The sequence below is a fragment of the Manis pentadactyla genome, chromosome 4 (assembly GCF_030020395.1).
Source record: "Manis pentadactyla isolate mManPen7 chromosome 4, mManPen7.hap1, whole genome shotgun sequence".
NCBI classification, from domain to species: Eukaryota; Metazoa; Chordata; class Mammalia; order Pholidota; family Manidae; genus Manis; species Manis pentadactyla.
The window spans coordinates 119,288,491-119,304,748 of record NC_080022.1 but is presented as its reverse complement, the minus strand read 5'-3'; the positions used below and the strand labels follow the sequence as shown (position 1 = coordinate 119,304,748).

The 16,258-nt window shown below is 53.8% G+C and overlaps 1 protein-coding gene across 5 annotated transcripts in view; it reads left to right on the top strand.

The window, feature by feature from the left end:
- The first annotated feature begins 3,231 nt into the window (after positions 1 to 3,231).
- The window catches only part of PEMT (phosphatidylethanolamine N-methyltransferase), a 76,834-nt gene continuing 63,807 nt past the window's right edge, over positions 3,232 to 16,258 (top strand). The window contains exons 1-2 of one of the 5 annotated variants that reach the window (XM_036894079.2): positions 3,232 to 3,423; positions 14,466 to 14,569. In XM_036894079.2, the coding sequence (XP_036749974.2) occupies positions 14,477 to 14,569 (93 nt within the window). In that variant the 5' untranslated portion in view covers positions 3,232 to 3,423; positions 14,466 to 14,476. Of the gene's footprint in view, positions 3,424 to 3,647; positions 3,666 to 9,764; positions 9,935 to 14,461; positions 14,570 to 16,258 lie in introns of those variants that run through there. The other 4 variants (XM_036894076.2, XM_036894073.2, XM_036894075.2 and 1 more) reach the window with 4 other exon arrangements.

The following is a 16,258-nucleotide window of genomic DNA, read 5'->3' as shown; positions in this document are numbered from 1 at the left end:
CCATAAGGGCTGTGGAGAGAAATGAAACTGGGAAGAGCGTGGAGCATGTAGGGGGAGGTTGATTTGTGCAGTAGTGTGGGATAACCGACCTGAATGAAGGAGGTGAGGGAGGGAGCTGGGAGGACATCTGGGGGAACAGCATTCTGGGAAGAGGGCATAGCGTGTGCAAAGGCCCTGAGGTGAGGGTGTGCTTGGAGTGTTTCAGACTGTAAAGAGGCCAGCAGGAAGGCAGGTGTTGTCTCCACTGTGGACACTGAGGGGGCAGGGAGGCTTGGCCAGCACCAGCTTCCTCGCTGGTGTTTCCCTCTCCTGGGATAACTGGATTCAGGTGAGTCCTCTCCTGAGCTCTCTTCCTAGCATTAGATGGTCACTGGGGAAGGGCTCCTTCCTAAGCTGGGGCAGAAGGGAGTTTACTGATTACCAGCAGCTCAGCCCTGTCCCACCCCCAACCCCTGGCTCCTGGTAAAGCTGCCGCTCTCTGGTTCCCAGACCCTCCATGGGCAGGGTGGGGGCAATTGGGCCTGAATCTAGGAGGTGCCCCTTATTACCATGCTGATGATGTCATCTATGGTGACCCGCAGTGCATGCTGCCCCCTCCTGGCCCTGCTCTCTACCTGCAAAAGGGAGACTGTCTTGAGAGTTGCTCTGGCTGCAGTCCTGCCTTCTTACCATAACTATGTCCTCCTGGGAACTCAGCAGGCTCCTGAGCAGCCACCCAGCTCCCCTGGGGCCCAGCGCTGGGCTGGTCCTAAACTCCAGTGTGTCCATGAGTGTCCTGAGTGTGATCTTAAGAGCCAAGTCTCAGTCATACACAAAGAAGGGAGATGAGCATTACTGAGAACCCACTCTGTGCTAGGCGCTTCTGTGCACATTATCACCTACAGTTCTTACCATGGCCTCACTCAGGAGGTATTATTATTCCTATTTCACGAACAGAATATAGATTCAGAGTACAGAAAGGTTTAGTTTTACCCAAAGCCACCCAGTAAGCAGATGTTAATTTTAGTAATAAAAGCCCATTTCAGCGATTGTGGGATGGTGGTGGGGGTCATGCAGCCAGGTCCCATGCCACTGGGAGACAGGGAGGGGAGGAGAGGCAATGAAGAGATGAAGAATGAAGAAATGGCTTCAGCTTTGATCCCCTGTAGCAAGGGTCAAACTCCCAGCCAGAGAAGTCATCCGGAGATGTTTGCCCTGGAGCTAACTGGACATGGTCTGTGATAAATGGCTTCCCATATCTGAAGAGCAAAGATAGATAGCCCAGGGGCAGAAAGGAGCTCTATTTGTTAAAGCTTCAGAAAGGGTGACTTTGGGTCAGTACTGGGAATAAACGCTGCTGTCCAACAATGGAGCAGGTTGCCTCTAGAGGTGGTGAGCCTCCCATCATTTGCAGCATGTAAGTGCTGGTGACTTTTCTGTTTGCCAGGGATGCTGAAAAAGGAATATTCCAGTGAGTGAGGTTGGCTTGGATGATTTCCCGGCATGCTCTCAGACCTGGGAGTTCTCAAAGGGCCAGGCAAAGACTTCTCCCCACAGATACCTTGGACAGGAGGTCTGTGATCTGAGCAGCTGCGGTCTAGCTTCTGCGGGTCTGGGCATTTTCCTGTCACACAGGTAGAGCGGCAGGGGCAGGTTGGGGTGGATTGCTCAGGTGCATCAGCTCTGATGTGACCTGATTGTCACCCTTCTTTGTTCCCAGAAAAAAACAAACACACAAAAACTTATTTTCCTGACTTAGTAAAACAACAGGAGCAGACAGGTAGGTCAGGAGAAAACTGGGGTTTCTGTGAGGTAGATTTGTGTTGGAGGGTACAGGGAATGCCTCCTAGGATCCCTGCCCCATGGCAGGCCACCCAGAATTGGCTCCATTAGGCCCTGCCTGGGCACCCTTGAGCAGGGGAGCCCTCAGGACCCATGTAACAGCCCTTGAACACTATTGTGCACCCAGTCTGTCGTGTGCATGTCATTGAACACTTCCCACAGGTCAGGTCCTATGTGGTGAGTTTTACCAACATATATTTATTTCCTTTTTACTTTTGAGGAGACTGAGTTGCCCACCGTCATGGAGCTAGAACAGACCCCAAAGCCAGTGTCCCTCCTGTTCTGTTGGTGGGCCTGCCCATCCCACCGATGTGGTGAGTCTGGGCCTGTCTGCAAGCAGTCAGCACAGGGGAGGGCGCACAGCGGCTGCTCAATAAATGCTCAAGACTGGTAGGTGCTGGAGGTCGAGGGGAACAGAAATGGGCCACCTGAGTCAGGAAGCAGCTGGCCTTGCATGAAAGTCTTGCCTGGGCTCCCAGCTGGCTGGGTGACTGTGCAAATCTGGGAATTGCTTTCCCCATCTACATAACACCTGGCTACAAAAGGGGCTCTTAGGACCCAACCGTGGGTCCAAAATTCTGCCTACTTTTCTAAACTTCCCTCCCATGCTCTCCTGCCCCTGACTCCTCCCCAGCTCACCAGCCTTTTCTGAGCTCCGGGAGTACGCCTCCGTCCTGGCTGGGCCTCTGCACACACACACACAGTCATCTCTCTTCCTAGTCTGCCCCGCCCGCACACTTTGCCTGTCTGGCACCTCACCTGCTCAGCCTCCTCCCCTTCCTTCCCTCAGTGGTCTACGGCAGCATCCCTGGTCACCATCTGGCCTAGCCCCCGGGGTCATATATCACAGAACGGACCCAAGTTACAATCCTTTATTCAGGTTGTTGAGAAAGGGAGGACAGAGGCCTTGTGTTGCTCGCCACTGTACCGCAGCGCAGCCCGGGAGGGAGAGTACCTGGTGAATGGATGAGAGAATGAATGAAGGAACCGACGAGTGGAGGTGTCTCTGGCTGGGCCCTGGCGGTCCATTGTCCCTGGCCCGAGGAGTAGCCGGAGTTATAGGCTGCAGGGTGACCTGCAGAGCCTCCCGGCTAAAGCAAAGCTCGGGAGGGGGCGGGGGTCCGCGCCTGGGCCAAAGTCCGGGTCCGCAGGGGGCAGCGCGGTAAGCTACTTATACCTACGACCCGCAGCCGCCCGCCTCCAGCCCACCGCCGGCCGAAGACCGCGTCGCCAGGTCAGTTGGGGGCGGGGGCCGGGGTCCCAAGGGACGAGGCGGGGGTGGGTGGGCCTTGGAGCTGGCGGTCCCGCAGCGCGCGCCCCTGGCCTTCTGGTTCCCGGCTCCCCGACCAGCTGTAGCGAGCCCCGGGAGGCGGCCCCCCGGGGACCGGAACTACACTTCCCAGAAGGCCGAGAAGAGGCGGGGTCACGGGGCAGCGACCGCGGGCGCGAAGGGCCGGCCTGGGGTCCCCGGCGCGCGCCCCGCGTGCTCGGCCCGGCGGCGGCCCCGGCAGGGGTCCCCAGGGGCCGGGAGCAGGGCCTATGGGCGGCTTCGTGGCGGGGCCCGACTGCTGCGGAGGCCTCTGCAACATGGACTTCAGGCAGGTACTGACCGCGCTGGGCCGCCGCGGTGCAGGCAGCGACCCTCCAGCCCGCCGGGCCGCCTGCAGGCCCAGCCGTGGGAACGGGCCCATTACCAGGCAACGGGGCGGGCGGGCGGGGCGGCGGGTGCGTGCGCGTGGGAGGCGGAGGGAGCCTCACACTGTGCGCCTGCCGCAGGAGTCCCGGCAGTGTGTGTCCGCGTGTGAGCCTCGATGTGTGTGGGTCTCTGGGATTGGAGTCTGAGGGTGCGTCTGTGGGACTGTGAGTTGGTGTGGTCTGAGAGTGTGTGTCCAAGAGTCCCTGGGCGGGTGTGTTGGGATGCAGGCGGTGGGAGCACCTGGGATGTGGGACCGTGAGGGCTCTGCTGCCCCTCCACCCCCCGGGGTGGGAGGCCGCTCTGCGGCTGGGGCAGGGGCGTGGTTTGGAGGCGGCTCCTCCGCCCTGACCGGCTGCAGGACGAGCCTCTTCCCGGGGTTGGGTGGGAACCTTCAGGCCCAGGGAAGCTCGGCGCTGCGCCGGGCGGGACTCTGGAGGTTGGGCAGCCCCGCTGGCCAAGGCGGCCCCTTTGCAGCCATAGACCACAGTTCGCCTTTTCTTGGCGGTCGCCCCGGCTCCCAGTTCCCACAGCCTTTCTGTCCTCTCTCCTGTGCTCTCCCTTCTGTCAAAGCTTCCTCTTTGATTCTTCCTTCACCATTTTCATCAGTCAGTCGCTCTCCATGGATCCTGAAGCGGCCTTTAATCCAGTCATTCGAGCTGCATTGAGAATGCAGCTGGTGCTGGGAAACAGAGGCCTACTCTCCCTGATCTTCATCTAGGGTGGGAGACCAGAAGCCTGGAAACGGAAAGTCCTTTGAAGAAGATAGTTTTAGAGAATAGCTGGCGAGGAGATGGGATTGAAATCCCAAGACAGCCAAGTCCCTATTTGTGAGGTGCCTGGGATCTGGGATCTGGGTGACAGGCCCGTGGGTCAGCTGCTCTGGTGGAGGGGCAGCCCGGCAGAGGCCTTGAGGAGGGAGTGTCTGTTGGAGGAACAAAGGGAAGGGTAGCATCTGGCCCCAAAGTGTGCAGGGGAGCTGTAGTGGATGGGTGTGAAGCACGCAGGAGAGTGATGGGTCACACTGCGTCTTCACAACGCGAACACACCCCGCAGTCAGCACCAGGCTTCAGGCGCCACCCTCGGGAGGAGCAGGAATATTCCCCTGCCCCTCCAGGTTCTTCGAGCTGCTCTAAGAATCTAGCTTGCCCTACGCCAGTCAAACTGACATGAGGCAGATTAACAGAAGTTTCATGACGTGTACACAGAGGCCCAATAATGAAATTGAAACTCAAAATGACCAAGGCAGGCAGTTGAACTTTTTCAACAAAGAGATAACAAAGCTGTGAGGGATTGACAGGACAAGAAAATTTATATCCAGGAGCTTCAGTTAGTAAGGAATTCCAAACAAAATGTGGGCTGGGGTCATAGATGAGTAAATGTGACAAGGTCTTTTACGCAGCTTTCTGGGTTCTGGACTCCCTCTGTCTGGCGGTGAGGACGTCTCTCTACCTCCTGGTGCAGGGGGGGGTCACCTTTTTCACCTGGGAGATTTATTTCCTGCTTTTTGGAGACAAAAGGAGGATCAGAGTGTTCTTGCACTGGCTGTTTAAATAACTTTTAATTCAAAATAATCACCAAAGTGGCACATTTTGGGGCAGCCTGTGCTTGGCCCCCTGCAGTTTTTTCTGATGAAAATACTCCTTAGAATCCTAAAGTATAAATGGCTGTTAGAAAATCTCTAGAGACAGGTGTTCTGTGGTGGGACTGTGATTCATGTTTTTCGTGTTTTCTACCACAGCAAATCTCTGATGACATGGGCACTTGGGACACCAGAGAGGGACCCTCAACATTGCTTGGCTTTGGGGCGAATACCTCCTGGCTGAGACATGCTGGGTGGAAGGGTGACTTACCGCCAACTAGAGGTGGGGAGGCCTTTGAGCCAGAGGGCAGAGTGCGAGGGGGCAGTGGGCCCAGGGCAGGCCAGCTGGAGGATTAGGGTCCTGCCCCTGGGTTCTAGACCTAGAAGCAGGAGGTAGAAGCAGTCTCTTCTTCTTTGTCCCTTCCCTCCAGGGCCTGGTGGTGCCCCACAGTTGGAGAACATTGGGAGTGTTTCAGGGGCCAGGTCACAGTGACCCTGGTTGACTAACATTGATTTTTTTCCCATTGCTGCCCTTGTTGGTACAAGTTAAGCTCCCTGTTGCCAAGGGATTTTTTTCGTAAAAAATAAAAAGAAAAGAAAAAAAACAAGCAACAGAAAACCCAACAACATACCACACTGTGTGTTTGTTCTGTGTGGGAGTGCTCCCTCCTCACTCAGAATCTCTGGTTTTAAAAGATGCCATCCTCTGGCCCAGGTGAGCACCCAGGTTTCTGCTCACCCAGCGCTGGCCAATAGGAATATACTGTGTCACATTTATGATGTAACCTTCCTTTGTAGCCACATTTTACAAAAAAGAAATGGTGAGATTACTTTTAACTATATTTTATTTAACTCAGTATAACAGGTCCTCACATCAGCTTGAGGCAAGAGGCTGCCATTCTGTGCCGAGCTCCACAGCTGTGGGGCAAGGCCCTAACAGCTGTCTTCTGGGTCTCCTCTGGTGGGTATGGAATCCTAGTTTTGTTTTAACTTAAAAATCACCTGTTGGGGTGAGTAGTGTACCCACTGTACTTTCAATGCTTTCCTTCTGTGCTCCCCCTGCCATGGGATTGCAGAGCCTTGCCCTCAGCTTGGCAGTGGCCTGGAGCAAGCTGGCTGGTGGGTGGATGGGAGTAGGGACTGCCACCTTGCTATCCTCAGGTAGGGGTGCCTCCAGCACCCAGAAGACAGCTCCAGTGGGGCCTCAAGGTGCTTTCTTCTTGGGGAGCCAGGCTGGCAGGGCAGTTATGTGTGTCCCTGTCATGCTGCTTTCCACGAGGATGCACCTGCTCTTGGGAGCAGGGTGGTGGGTGGTGTCACTTAGTGTAGGTATCAGAAGTGCACTTTAATTTCTTTTATTTATTATTTTTTATTAAGGTATCATTAATATACAATCTTACAAAGGTTTCACATGAGCAACATTGTGGTTATTACATTCACACATATTATCAAGTCTCCTCCTACACCCCACACTTAGTCTCTTGAACTGTGAAATGGGGAAAATAACAGGGCTGTGGTGAAGACCAAAATGAGATAGGGGTGTAGAGGAACTTTATAAATTGTAAAGTGCAGTCCACCTAAGGGTGGTCTTCAGAAGGCAAAGCCCTGTATTTGGGAAGCTTTGAGGCTATTTTGTGGCACAGGCCTCTTGAGTCCCCATTTGTGATATGGGGCCTGAGTAAAACCACTGGAGGCAAAATCCTGGTGGCAGATACGGGACGTCTTGACTGCTTTTCAGTGAAAGATGTTTGCCTGCTATACAAAATTGTTTAAAAATTTTTTTGATGTTACCACTTTAGTTAGAATAAATATCAGGCCATTTTATTGGATGACATATTTTGTGATGTTCTCAAGGACGTAATTTTTGTCTGCAGTATTTTCTGAATCAGAGTGAAGATAGCAGTGTTGGGCTTTCCTCTGCTACTAGTTATAACCTTGGGCAGGTTCACTCATACTCTCAGAACCTGGCTTTCCTCTGCTTTTGTTGAGATGATACATGGCTTGTCCTCGCTTGTCTGTTAATAAGGCGAATCACGTTGATACTGTGATTGTTGAACCAGCCTTGCACCCCTGGGGTGAATGCCACTGGGTCCTGGTGTGGTACCCTTTGTCTGTATTGCCAGACTTGATTTGCTCTTACTTTGTTGAGGACTCAGGTGGTTACGTTCACCGGGGACATGGTATTGAGGGAATGCCAGCCTCCTACAATGTGAGTTGGAAGCGGCCCCTCCTATTCTGTATTCAGGGCAAGATTGTGTGGAATTGGTGTTATTTCTTCCTTCAATGTTAGGTAGAATTCATCCAATGAAACCTTCAGGGCTAGAGTTTTCTTTTGAAAGGATTTTAGCTGAGTTCAGTTTCTTTAATAGATACTGGCCTCTGTCTTCCAGAGTGAATGTTGGTAGTTTGTGTCTTTCTGGCGTCAGGCCATTTCATCTGAGTTGTTGAATTGTGGACTTGGTCTTAAGGCTCCTTTATTACCTGGAATGTTGGTGAGGTCAGTGGGGAAGCTCCTATCTTATTCCCAGTATTAGAAGTTTGTGTCTTCTTTCTTTTTTCCAAGGTCAGTGTGGCTAGAGGTTTATCGATGTTATTTTTTCCCAGAGAACAAGATTTGGGTTCGATTTTTTTTTTTCCTCTCTGTTTTTCTGTTTTCAATTTGATAGATTTATGCTCTTTTATTTTTTCTTTCTTCTTGCTTAAGGTTTAATTTACTCCTCTTTCCCTAATTTCTGAAGAGTGAAGTTTATTACCAATGTGAAACTTTTCTTCTTCATGAATATAAATTATACATTCCCCTCTTAGCAACTGTACCCGGCAATTTCTGATATGTTGTATTTTCTTTTTCATTCAGTTCATTAAAGTTTCCCTTCAAACTTCCTCTGTGACCCGTGGGTTATCTGAGAGTGTGTTCTTTAACAAGTACGTTTCTGTTACTGATTTCTAGTTTAGTTCTGGTATGGTTCAGGGATGGACTTACATGCTTTCTTTTTCTTTTAAATCCAAGATTTGTCTTATAACCCAGAACGTGGCCTGTCTTGGTGAATGTGCTGCCCGCACGTGAGAGGAATGTGCCTTATGCTGCCGCTGTGGGGTGTTAGGCCCGGTGCTTGATGGTGGTCTTGGGCCGACTGTGTACTGCCTGTTTTCTGCCTCCTTGCTCTTTCAGTTGCTGAGACCTGAGTTGAGCTCTCCACTGTAACTGTGCATTTGTGTGTTTCCCCTTGCAGTTCGGTCCGTTCTTGCTTTGTGTGTTGGTCTCAGTTTAAGTCTGAAAAGTGGACATGCTTCTCAAAGCTGTTGCGTGGACTGAATACAGCCGCAAGAAAGCTGACATCGCTCAAACTTCGCTTCTTGCCAGCCACTCCGCTAAGTGCTTTCCTTGCATTGTCTAGGTTAATCCTCTTCACAGTGCCATGATCATTCAGAGCTGAGGGAGGGCACATGACTCACCCAAGCTCTCATAGGGCATCAAGCCCGGCCAGTGTGGGGTGGACCCCGCCTCAGGACCCTTCTCCGTCCTGTCACACGGGAGCTCTTTGCCAGGTTTGGCACCCAGTAACTTCCCAGTGACAGCGGCAGGTTATTGCCTTTAACATAATGCCTGTTTAAATAATATATTCAGTAGCACCAGCCTAGTGGGGGCCATCCTGGGCCTTTGAAAGTGAACATAAAGAAAAGGGGTCTGCAGCTTACAAGCCCACATATGAGCTGAGAGAGGGAACCCAAGGTGAGGAGATGGGGGCCGTGAGGATCGCAGGGACCACCCGTGGACCCAGTCTGGGGAGTGGGGCACACTTTGGCCCCACTACTGGGAACACGGAAGCCGTCAGCCTTTCTGCTCGTGGCCCGGGCACACTTGTTGAGTGAAGAAGGTGAGCAATCATCTTTCCCTTCCTGAAAGGACCTGCGGAGTTGGGAAACTGGAGTTGCTGCTGACTTTTTCTTTACTGTGGGATTTCGGGACACTTCCAGCAGCATTTTCCCAGGAATTGTCTGCAGCCTCTCACTTTCATACCTGTTCTCCCCTCTGTCCAGAATAAACTTTGTGGGGCCAGTCCCCTCACCCCCATTTCACCAGAGGGAAACCCCAGGCTGGGATTGGTGAGGGGAGGCCTGCCTATGGTCCCTCCTGTGGGGTGGGAACACCCCAACCCCAGCCCAGATGGTGGGCTTCCACCTTACTCTGAGCCAGGCCCTGTGCCCCCAGTGCAGGGTAGGAAGAATGAAGTCAAGGGGCTGCCTTAGTATACAACTTTGAGAAAAAAGATTGGGGCCTTCATCCTGTGTCCGTGCCAGGCACAGGCCCCTAACCAAAAGTTGCCCAGTAAATGTTGCCTGAGTCAGCTGAGATTGCTGGGAGCACGTGGGTGCCCTGGGAGCGGCAGAAGGGCCACGGTTCCGAAGGCTGGGTTTGCAGAGGGAGGTCCTGCTGGAGGAGCCTGCCCCTTGGACCCCTGCCCCCATCCTGTCCCTCTTGCCCTTTGCTGTATGTGGTATATGGACGCTGCTTGTGATCAATGTGACTTTGACTCTCTGGGCCCCTGCTGTTTGTTCAGATGTCACAATGTGACCTTGGGTGCTGTGGGCCTACGGCTAACCATTTCCTGAAGTGTCCTTACATCCCCAAGCAAAGTGGAATTGCTGAGAGCCACTTTCTTACCAGCCCAAGGGGCTGTAATAGCTGAGTCCATTCATTGGTGACCTGAGGGGGATTATTCTGTGGCGGTAGGTAGACCTCTCTGTTTAGACACAGAGAACTCTGCAGTCTGTGACCTGGGAGCCGATTCTGTTCCTAGAATTGCTGGGAAGCAGGAGCCTGGACTTCTGCTGCTGTAGTAAGCTTGGGGCGCAGGGGTGAGGTGTGGGGCCCCCCTTAGCCTAGGTGGCCCACAGGTGCGTGGGGTGGCCATTCTGCTCTGCTCATGTCTGATTCAGGCTGTTTGTTCTTTCCTGCCGATCCAGTTTCAGGAGGGAGGGCTGCCCTTTCTATGAAGGGGCCTTGAGGTCTCAGGAGCCGGAAGCCAGGAGGGGCTCCTGACCACTGCCTGGGGTGCCGGCGAGGCATTAGTCATTCTTTCCTGCTGAGCAGGTCCTTCTCCTGGCAGCACAAATCCCCCACTGGCTAGGCGGCCGAGGTGACCAGGTCCTTCCCTCCCACCACACAGGCTGACCCGAGGGCACTGACACCCGGGTGGGGGCTGACTGGGAGATGTGGTTGGGTGTGAGTTGCTGTTTGTACCCCCACTGTTAGGTGGCAGCCTTTCCATGCCTCGTTCCCCTCATCCCCTGCAGCTCCCACGAAAGGCGGAGGATACCTTTTTCCCCTGGCCCGTCTGCTCCATCTCCTTGGAGTGTTCAGGACTTTCATCCTTGCTCCCTAATATTGGCGGCACCAAAAGCCCGTTTCTGTAGGAACCAGAAGGGCGGGCCTGGCCACAGTGGGCTCTGCCCCTGCTTGTGCTCTGGGGGCCTCTCTGGCTTCTGACCTGTGAAGCAGGCATGACGTTAGTGCTGTTCTTTCTGGGTGGTTGAATGGCCTGCCTGAGATGAGGTGTGTGAATTTAAGGGCTCACTGGGCCTGTTCAGTGGCATTGTTTCTTGCATGGAGTCTTAGGGCTCAGACCCCCTAGGGTAGGGCCTCCCTAGCGGGTGCTAAGTATCTACAGAATGACAATGAGTTAAATCCTTAAACCTACCTTAAGCATCTCGAGAGGACAATGTTAGGGGCCCCCTTGCCAGTTGCCTGAGGCCCTTACTAACTTTTCTTCCCAGGAGGGAGGTGTGATTTACACACAGTGAAATGCACAGACCTCGGTGCCCAGTGGAGAGGTCCAACATGCACACTCCTGGCTTCCAGGCTCCAGTTAAGATGGGAAATAATTTCCATCACCCCTGAGATACCCTGTGCTCCTCCCAGGCAGGCCCTGTATGGGTGGCTGTGCCTTCTGAATCACTTGCCTGGCTCTGTCCTCTCTTCTGTTCAGCGTCCCCAGGCCTGGGCTTCTGGCCACTCTCTGCACCCTGTTCCCAGTGGGTCAGCACTACTTTCTGTACCTCACACTTTACCCACTTCCTAGTTGGTCAGCCCCTGGGGCAGGAGGCGCAGCACTGGGGCTCGCCTGGGACTGCGGTTTCCTGTCCTCTGCAAGGCGTGCATCCCCCCAGCCAGCCACTGGCTCCCAGTGAAAAGTGGAGAAGACCTGAGACCCTGAGTGGGTACAGCTGTGTGAGCATGGGCAGAGCCCAGAGCATCGGACCCACGGGTACCTCAGTTGCTTACCTGTAAGATGAGGATGCTGATGACCATAATGCTTACCTCCGTTGGGTTAGTGGGAGAATTGCAGAAGGAAGTCCTACTTTTCTGCTTAGGAGAGGCCAGAGCCGGCTAGAGGCCCCAGCTCTTGGCAGTTTCATCGACATGAGCATCCACTGCCCTACTGTGCTGAAGAAACGGGCTTAGAAGAATAGTGGCCTCAGATAGAACTCTTTTTCAAAGGAAGTCTGGCTAACAGTAAAATCCTTCTCTGGAGAGTTGCCACATAAACTCCTGTGGGAATTGTCCACTATTGTAAAAGTTAGCAAGTAGAGAAAAGTACATTTCTAGTTCCAGAAATGCTGGCCCCAAGCTCTCTGACAATTCAGAGGGCCAGCCTGTGGTCCCAGTTGGTGGGAATGGGTTACGGAGTTCTGACAAGCCTGGAGGGGGTAATGGAATTCAGGGAGGGCCAGGGCCTCGGCACTCCTGGCACCTCCCTGTGCGCCTCCCTGCACACTCCTCCTCCCAGCCTTGCTCCCTAGGGATGGGCAGGCCACAGCCAGAGAACTGACCTACCTTGAAGAGGTGCCATCCCAGGGTTTCTAGGAACCCAAGGAAGCCCTACCCTCTCCCTGGTCTGGCCATCCCATCTTCTGCCAACCCTGTGCACATTGTTTCATTTCTCCGCCTAAAAGCTGTCATAAGAACAAATGCTGACGAAGCTCAGCTCAGAACCCCCTGGCAGCTGCTTGGACAGGTCCCTGCCTCCCGCCAGAGAGCCAGCAGGGCAGGGTCAGAGACCCAGGAGCACAGGCTCCTCTCAGACATGTGCCTTTAGCTTCTGTGGTTTACTGGTAACGAAACTAGGGCCACTGCTCGCACAGCAAACATTAACTATTTGGGCCAGGCAGAAGATAAAAAGATGGAGAAATAAATGGCCCCTAGCCTGGAGGAATGAATACAAGACGGGAACAGATAACCAATAATTGTAATGGGGTGTACACTGAGGACACGAGGTGCCATGGGTGAGGGCAGAGGAGATACTCCTGTTGGGTCTTGAGGGGTGAGTAGGAGTTTGCTGGGGAACTACAGAGGGATAGAGGGTATTTCAGACATATGCAGAAGCCACTCTGAAAGGGTCTAGATCTCCATGTGTGGTGTGAATGATGGGGCAGAGCAGGATGGACAGCAGATGAGGTGAGCAGAGGTTGGTGAGTCAGGATGGGTGAGTCCTGTGTAGGCAAGTGGCCTGGGATGCAGGGCATGGCAGGAAGTGAGGCTCAGGATCCAGCTGGGGCCAGAGCACCCCATCCTGAGGGCACTGGAGCGAGTTGGAGGAGTTTTAAGCAGGAACAATGGGATCACTAAGCAGATTGGTCCTGCAGAGGGCAGGTGGCAGGCCTTGTTGGTTCATTCATTGTTAGCTCTGCTCTTGGCCCCATAGAGGTGAAGCTTTGCCCTTGAGAAATATGGACTGACTGGGGGAGGAAGTCCACCCACATGAAGGATGTGCTGGCCATGTCCTCTGTGCTTGGTCTTTCCAGAATCATTCACTGACGCCCTCAGCAGCCCCTTCTGGGTGGCAGGCTGATCTGCCAAGAGAAGGCACTGGTGAGGCCAGAGCTGGGGTAGAGGCTGCTGCTGGCCCTCTAGGCTGGTGACTGGTGGGACAGATGGAGTCAGGAGCACCACAGCCTCCCAACCCCAGAAAGGGGAGATGGGCACTTGTTGAAAGAATGTGCCATATCCCCAAATAAAATGAAACACTGCATCCATGTGGACATTGTGGGAAAGATGAGAACTGCTGGACTTTGACTTCTTTTTACAGTTTAGACTGACTTTTATTTTGAATTGCCTGTGAAGAGTTGCCATAATATTTTCTGTGCTTTGGCCCTCCAAAGTCCTTTCTAAAAAGAAAAAGTATGCTGAAAAGAATAATGCAGGGACTCAGCAAATTCCCTCCATGCAAAATGTCAGAGATGGTCCATCTTCAAAGAAAGAAATTAGTGTTGAAAGTGTCCAGCTGTTTTTCCTTATTCCTAGAGGCAGAAGGTCTCATTTCTGCCTTCAGGGGACATTTGGGCCATGTCTGGAGACATTTTTGGCTGTCACAACTGGGGAGAGCTCCCAGCATCGAGTGGGTGGAGGCCAGCGGTGCCACTGAACACCTTGTGGTGCAGGGGATGGTCCTCCCTGCAGAGTGATCCAGTGCTGTGTCGCCAGCTTGGGGGATGAGACCCCTGCTCTAGAATTTAGTTATCAGTCACATGCTAGTATTTTAAACACACACAGAAAGAATATTTAGTACTGTGTGGCTGTGTGTTTTCTAAAAATGTACTTATATGCTCTAGGAATTCTGCAGCTTGCTTTGTTTCTCTGCCTTGCTTTTGAGAACATCACAAGTTCACACATGCATTCAGTTCATTTACATTCTGTAGTTAAGCTGCTCAAGGGACGGGCCACATTTTGTTTATACATTCTTCCACAGATGGACACCTAAGTTTCTGATCTTATGCATTGCAAGTTTGCTGATAGGAACATCTTTGCACACCCATGTGAGTTTCCCTGGGGCAGGTGCATGGCGGTCATTCAGGAGCACACCTGTCCAGTTCACACCCTCATCATGCCCAGGACTGTTTGAGTTCCATTTGGTGAGAGCAGGCATGTTGCTGTCGTTTAGTTTGAGTTCACCTGATTACCAGCAAGGCTGGGCATCTCTTTAGATGGTTGTCTGCCCCTTGGGTTTGCTGAACAGCGCTGCAGAGTCCCAGGCACAGCATCCTGGTGCTGCAGATGTTGGTCCCAGTGGGGTTCCCGGCCCTCGCATCCTTGTCTATTACGCAGCACACTGCTCTTCACTGCTAGCCCGGGTGCTCTCCCTGTAGGCAGGACACAGCTGATCAGGTTTCAGCGTTTTATCTTCAGTTTTATGAGATTCCACTGTGGGAACCTTTGCTGTACTTGGCTGTGCCTGAGCCCTGGGTTGCTCCCAGAGGGTAACTGTTTCTGAGTTCTGGGGCTCATCACTCCTGCCACTCCTTAGGCTGGGCAGGGGCTGGGCAGGTGCTGGGCGGGTCTCCTGCTGACCCAGGCTCTGTCCCTGCAGGCAGACCTCTGCGTTATGACCTGGCTGCTGGGCTACGTGGACCCCTCAGATCCCCACTTTGTGGCTGCTGTCCTAGCCATCACTTTCAATCCGCTCTTCTGGAATGTGGTAAGTGCCATGGCACCAGCTATCTGGATGGTTCTTCCCTCCCCTTGTCTGTCTCTAGACGGCAGGGAGCCATCCTTTCTCCCCACTGAGGTGGACACCCAGTTCGGGGGTGCTGACCAGGGAGATCACCTTGGGGATCTCATGACACCTGGCCTCTGGAGGTAGTCCCCCGGGAGGGGCAGGGCAGCAGGGCCCTCCTGCCATGGGGCTGCCACACACTCCTGACAGCCTCACAGTCTCCCGGTTGGTGGAGTAGACGGTCTGGTTTAGGGGTTTCTTCTGCCTCTGCCATACCATGCAATGATGCTGTGTAGCTTTCTGGTGATTCCCCACCCCCTCAGGTGTGCACCATAAACGTGGCTGTTTCCTGAAGCGAGACTTGCTGCAGAATGGTTTGCACACCCCTGGACAGGTGTGCTGGGTGGCGATGCAAGCAGACAGTGTAGGAATAGGCAGGCAGAGCAGCTTCCCGCTGTCCTGTGGGTGCAGGAGCTGTGCTGGGGACGGGCTCTGTGGGGCAGGTGGGGGCCGCCCCTCCTGCTGCAGCCTCGCTCCGAGTTACCCCCTCCCCTGCCAAGGTGTGCGGGAAGCTTTTGCATTTCTGGTCTGGTCATCTCCGGCAGGATGGGAAGGGGCAGCAGTGGTGGCCTCTGGCTGCTTCCCGGGGCTCTGCCCCTGGCCCTGCACCCTGGCTTGTGGGTGCTGATGCAGAGCCGAGAACATCCTGTGATCACCTGGAAGGTAGCCTGAAGAAGGAGGCCAAGCTCAGTGTTAGCAACACACTGTTCCAGACTGTTGTCATTTCAGGTGACCACTTGGTCCCTGGGGCAGAGCAGGTATATTTTCCATCTGGTTTATGAGTTAGTTCTTTTCTGCATCTGGGGAGATGGGTGGTGGTGGGCAGTGCGACTCAAACAAGCTGCCTTCTGAATGTGCTGTCCCTCCTGTCCGGAACACAATGGACCCATCGTGGAACATGTGTGGCCTCAGGTGGGAGAAACCCAAGGGGAAGGAGGAGCTCTGAGGGACTGAGGTCCAGAGCTCACTTTGTCCAAAAACATTCTGCAGGCCTCCTGGGACCCGTGCCACACCACTGAGAGCCTTGGTGCCCCCTCTGTGCCTGAGCTGGCCCTGACCCGACCTGGGCCTCCCAGCAAAAGCTGGAGTCGCCGCAGGGCTGTGCTGCCCCACTGCTTCTCGCTGCCTGTGTTCCCTCTGAGGTCTCTACATGCACCTTCCTTTCCTGCAGCACCAGACAATGACGGGTGAAATGGGTGTGTGGCAGGCTGAAAAATGGCCTCCACAGTATGTACACGACTTAAGCCTTGTAACTTGTGAAGGTTACCATGTATGGCAAAAAAGGGGGGCTTTGCAGGTATTAAGATGAGATTGCCCTGGGTTACGGGGTGGGCCCTAAATGCAGCACATGATCCTCTGAGAGGGAGGCAGAGGGAGGCTTGACGATGCTGGGCTTGGAGACTGGAGCGACGTGGCCATGAGCCCAGGGAGGCCACCACCGGCAGAGGCTGGAAGAGGTGAGGACTGGCGCCCCCCTAGAGCCGGGGCGAGGGGGGCAGCCTGCAGGCACCTGGATTTTGGTCCAGCGATACCAATTTTGGATTTCTGGCTTCCTAAGCTGCTAGAGGATAAATCCCTGCTGTTCTAAGCCACCTGGTTGGTGGTGATGTG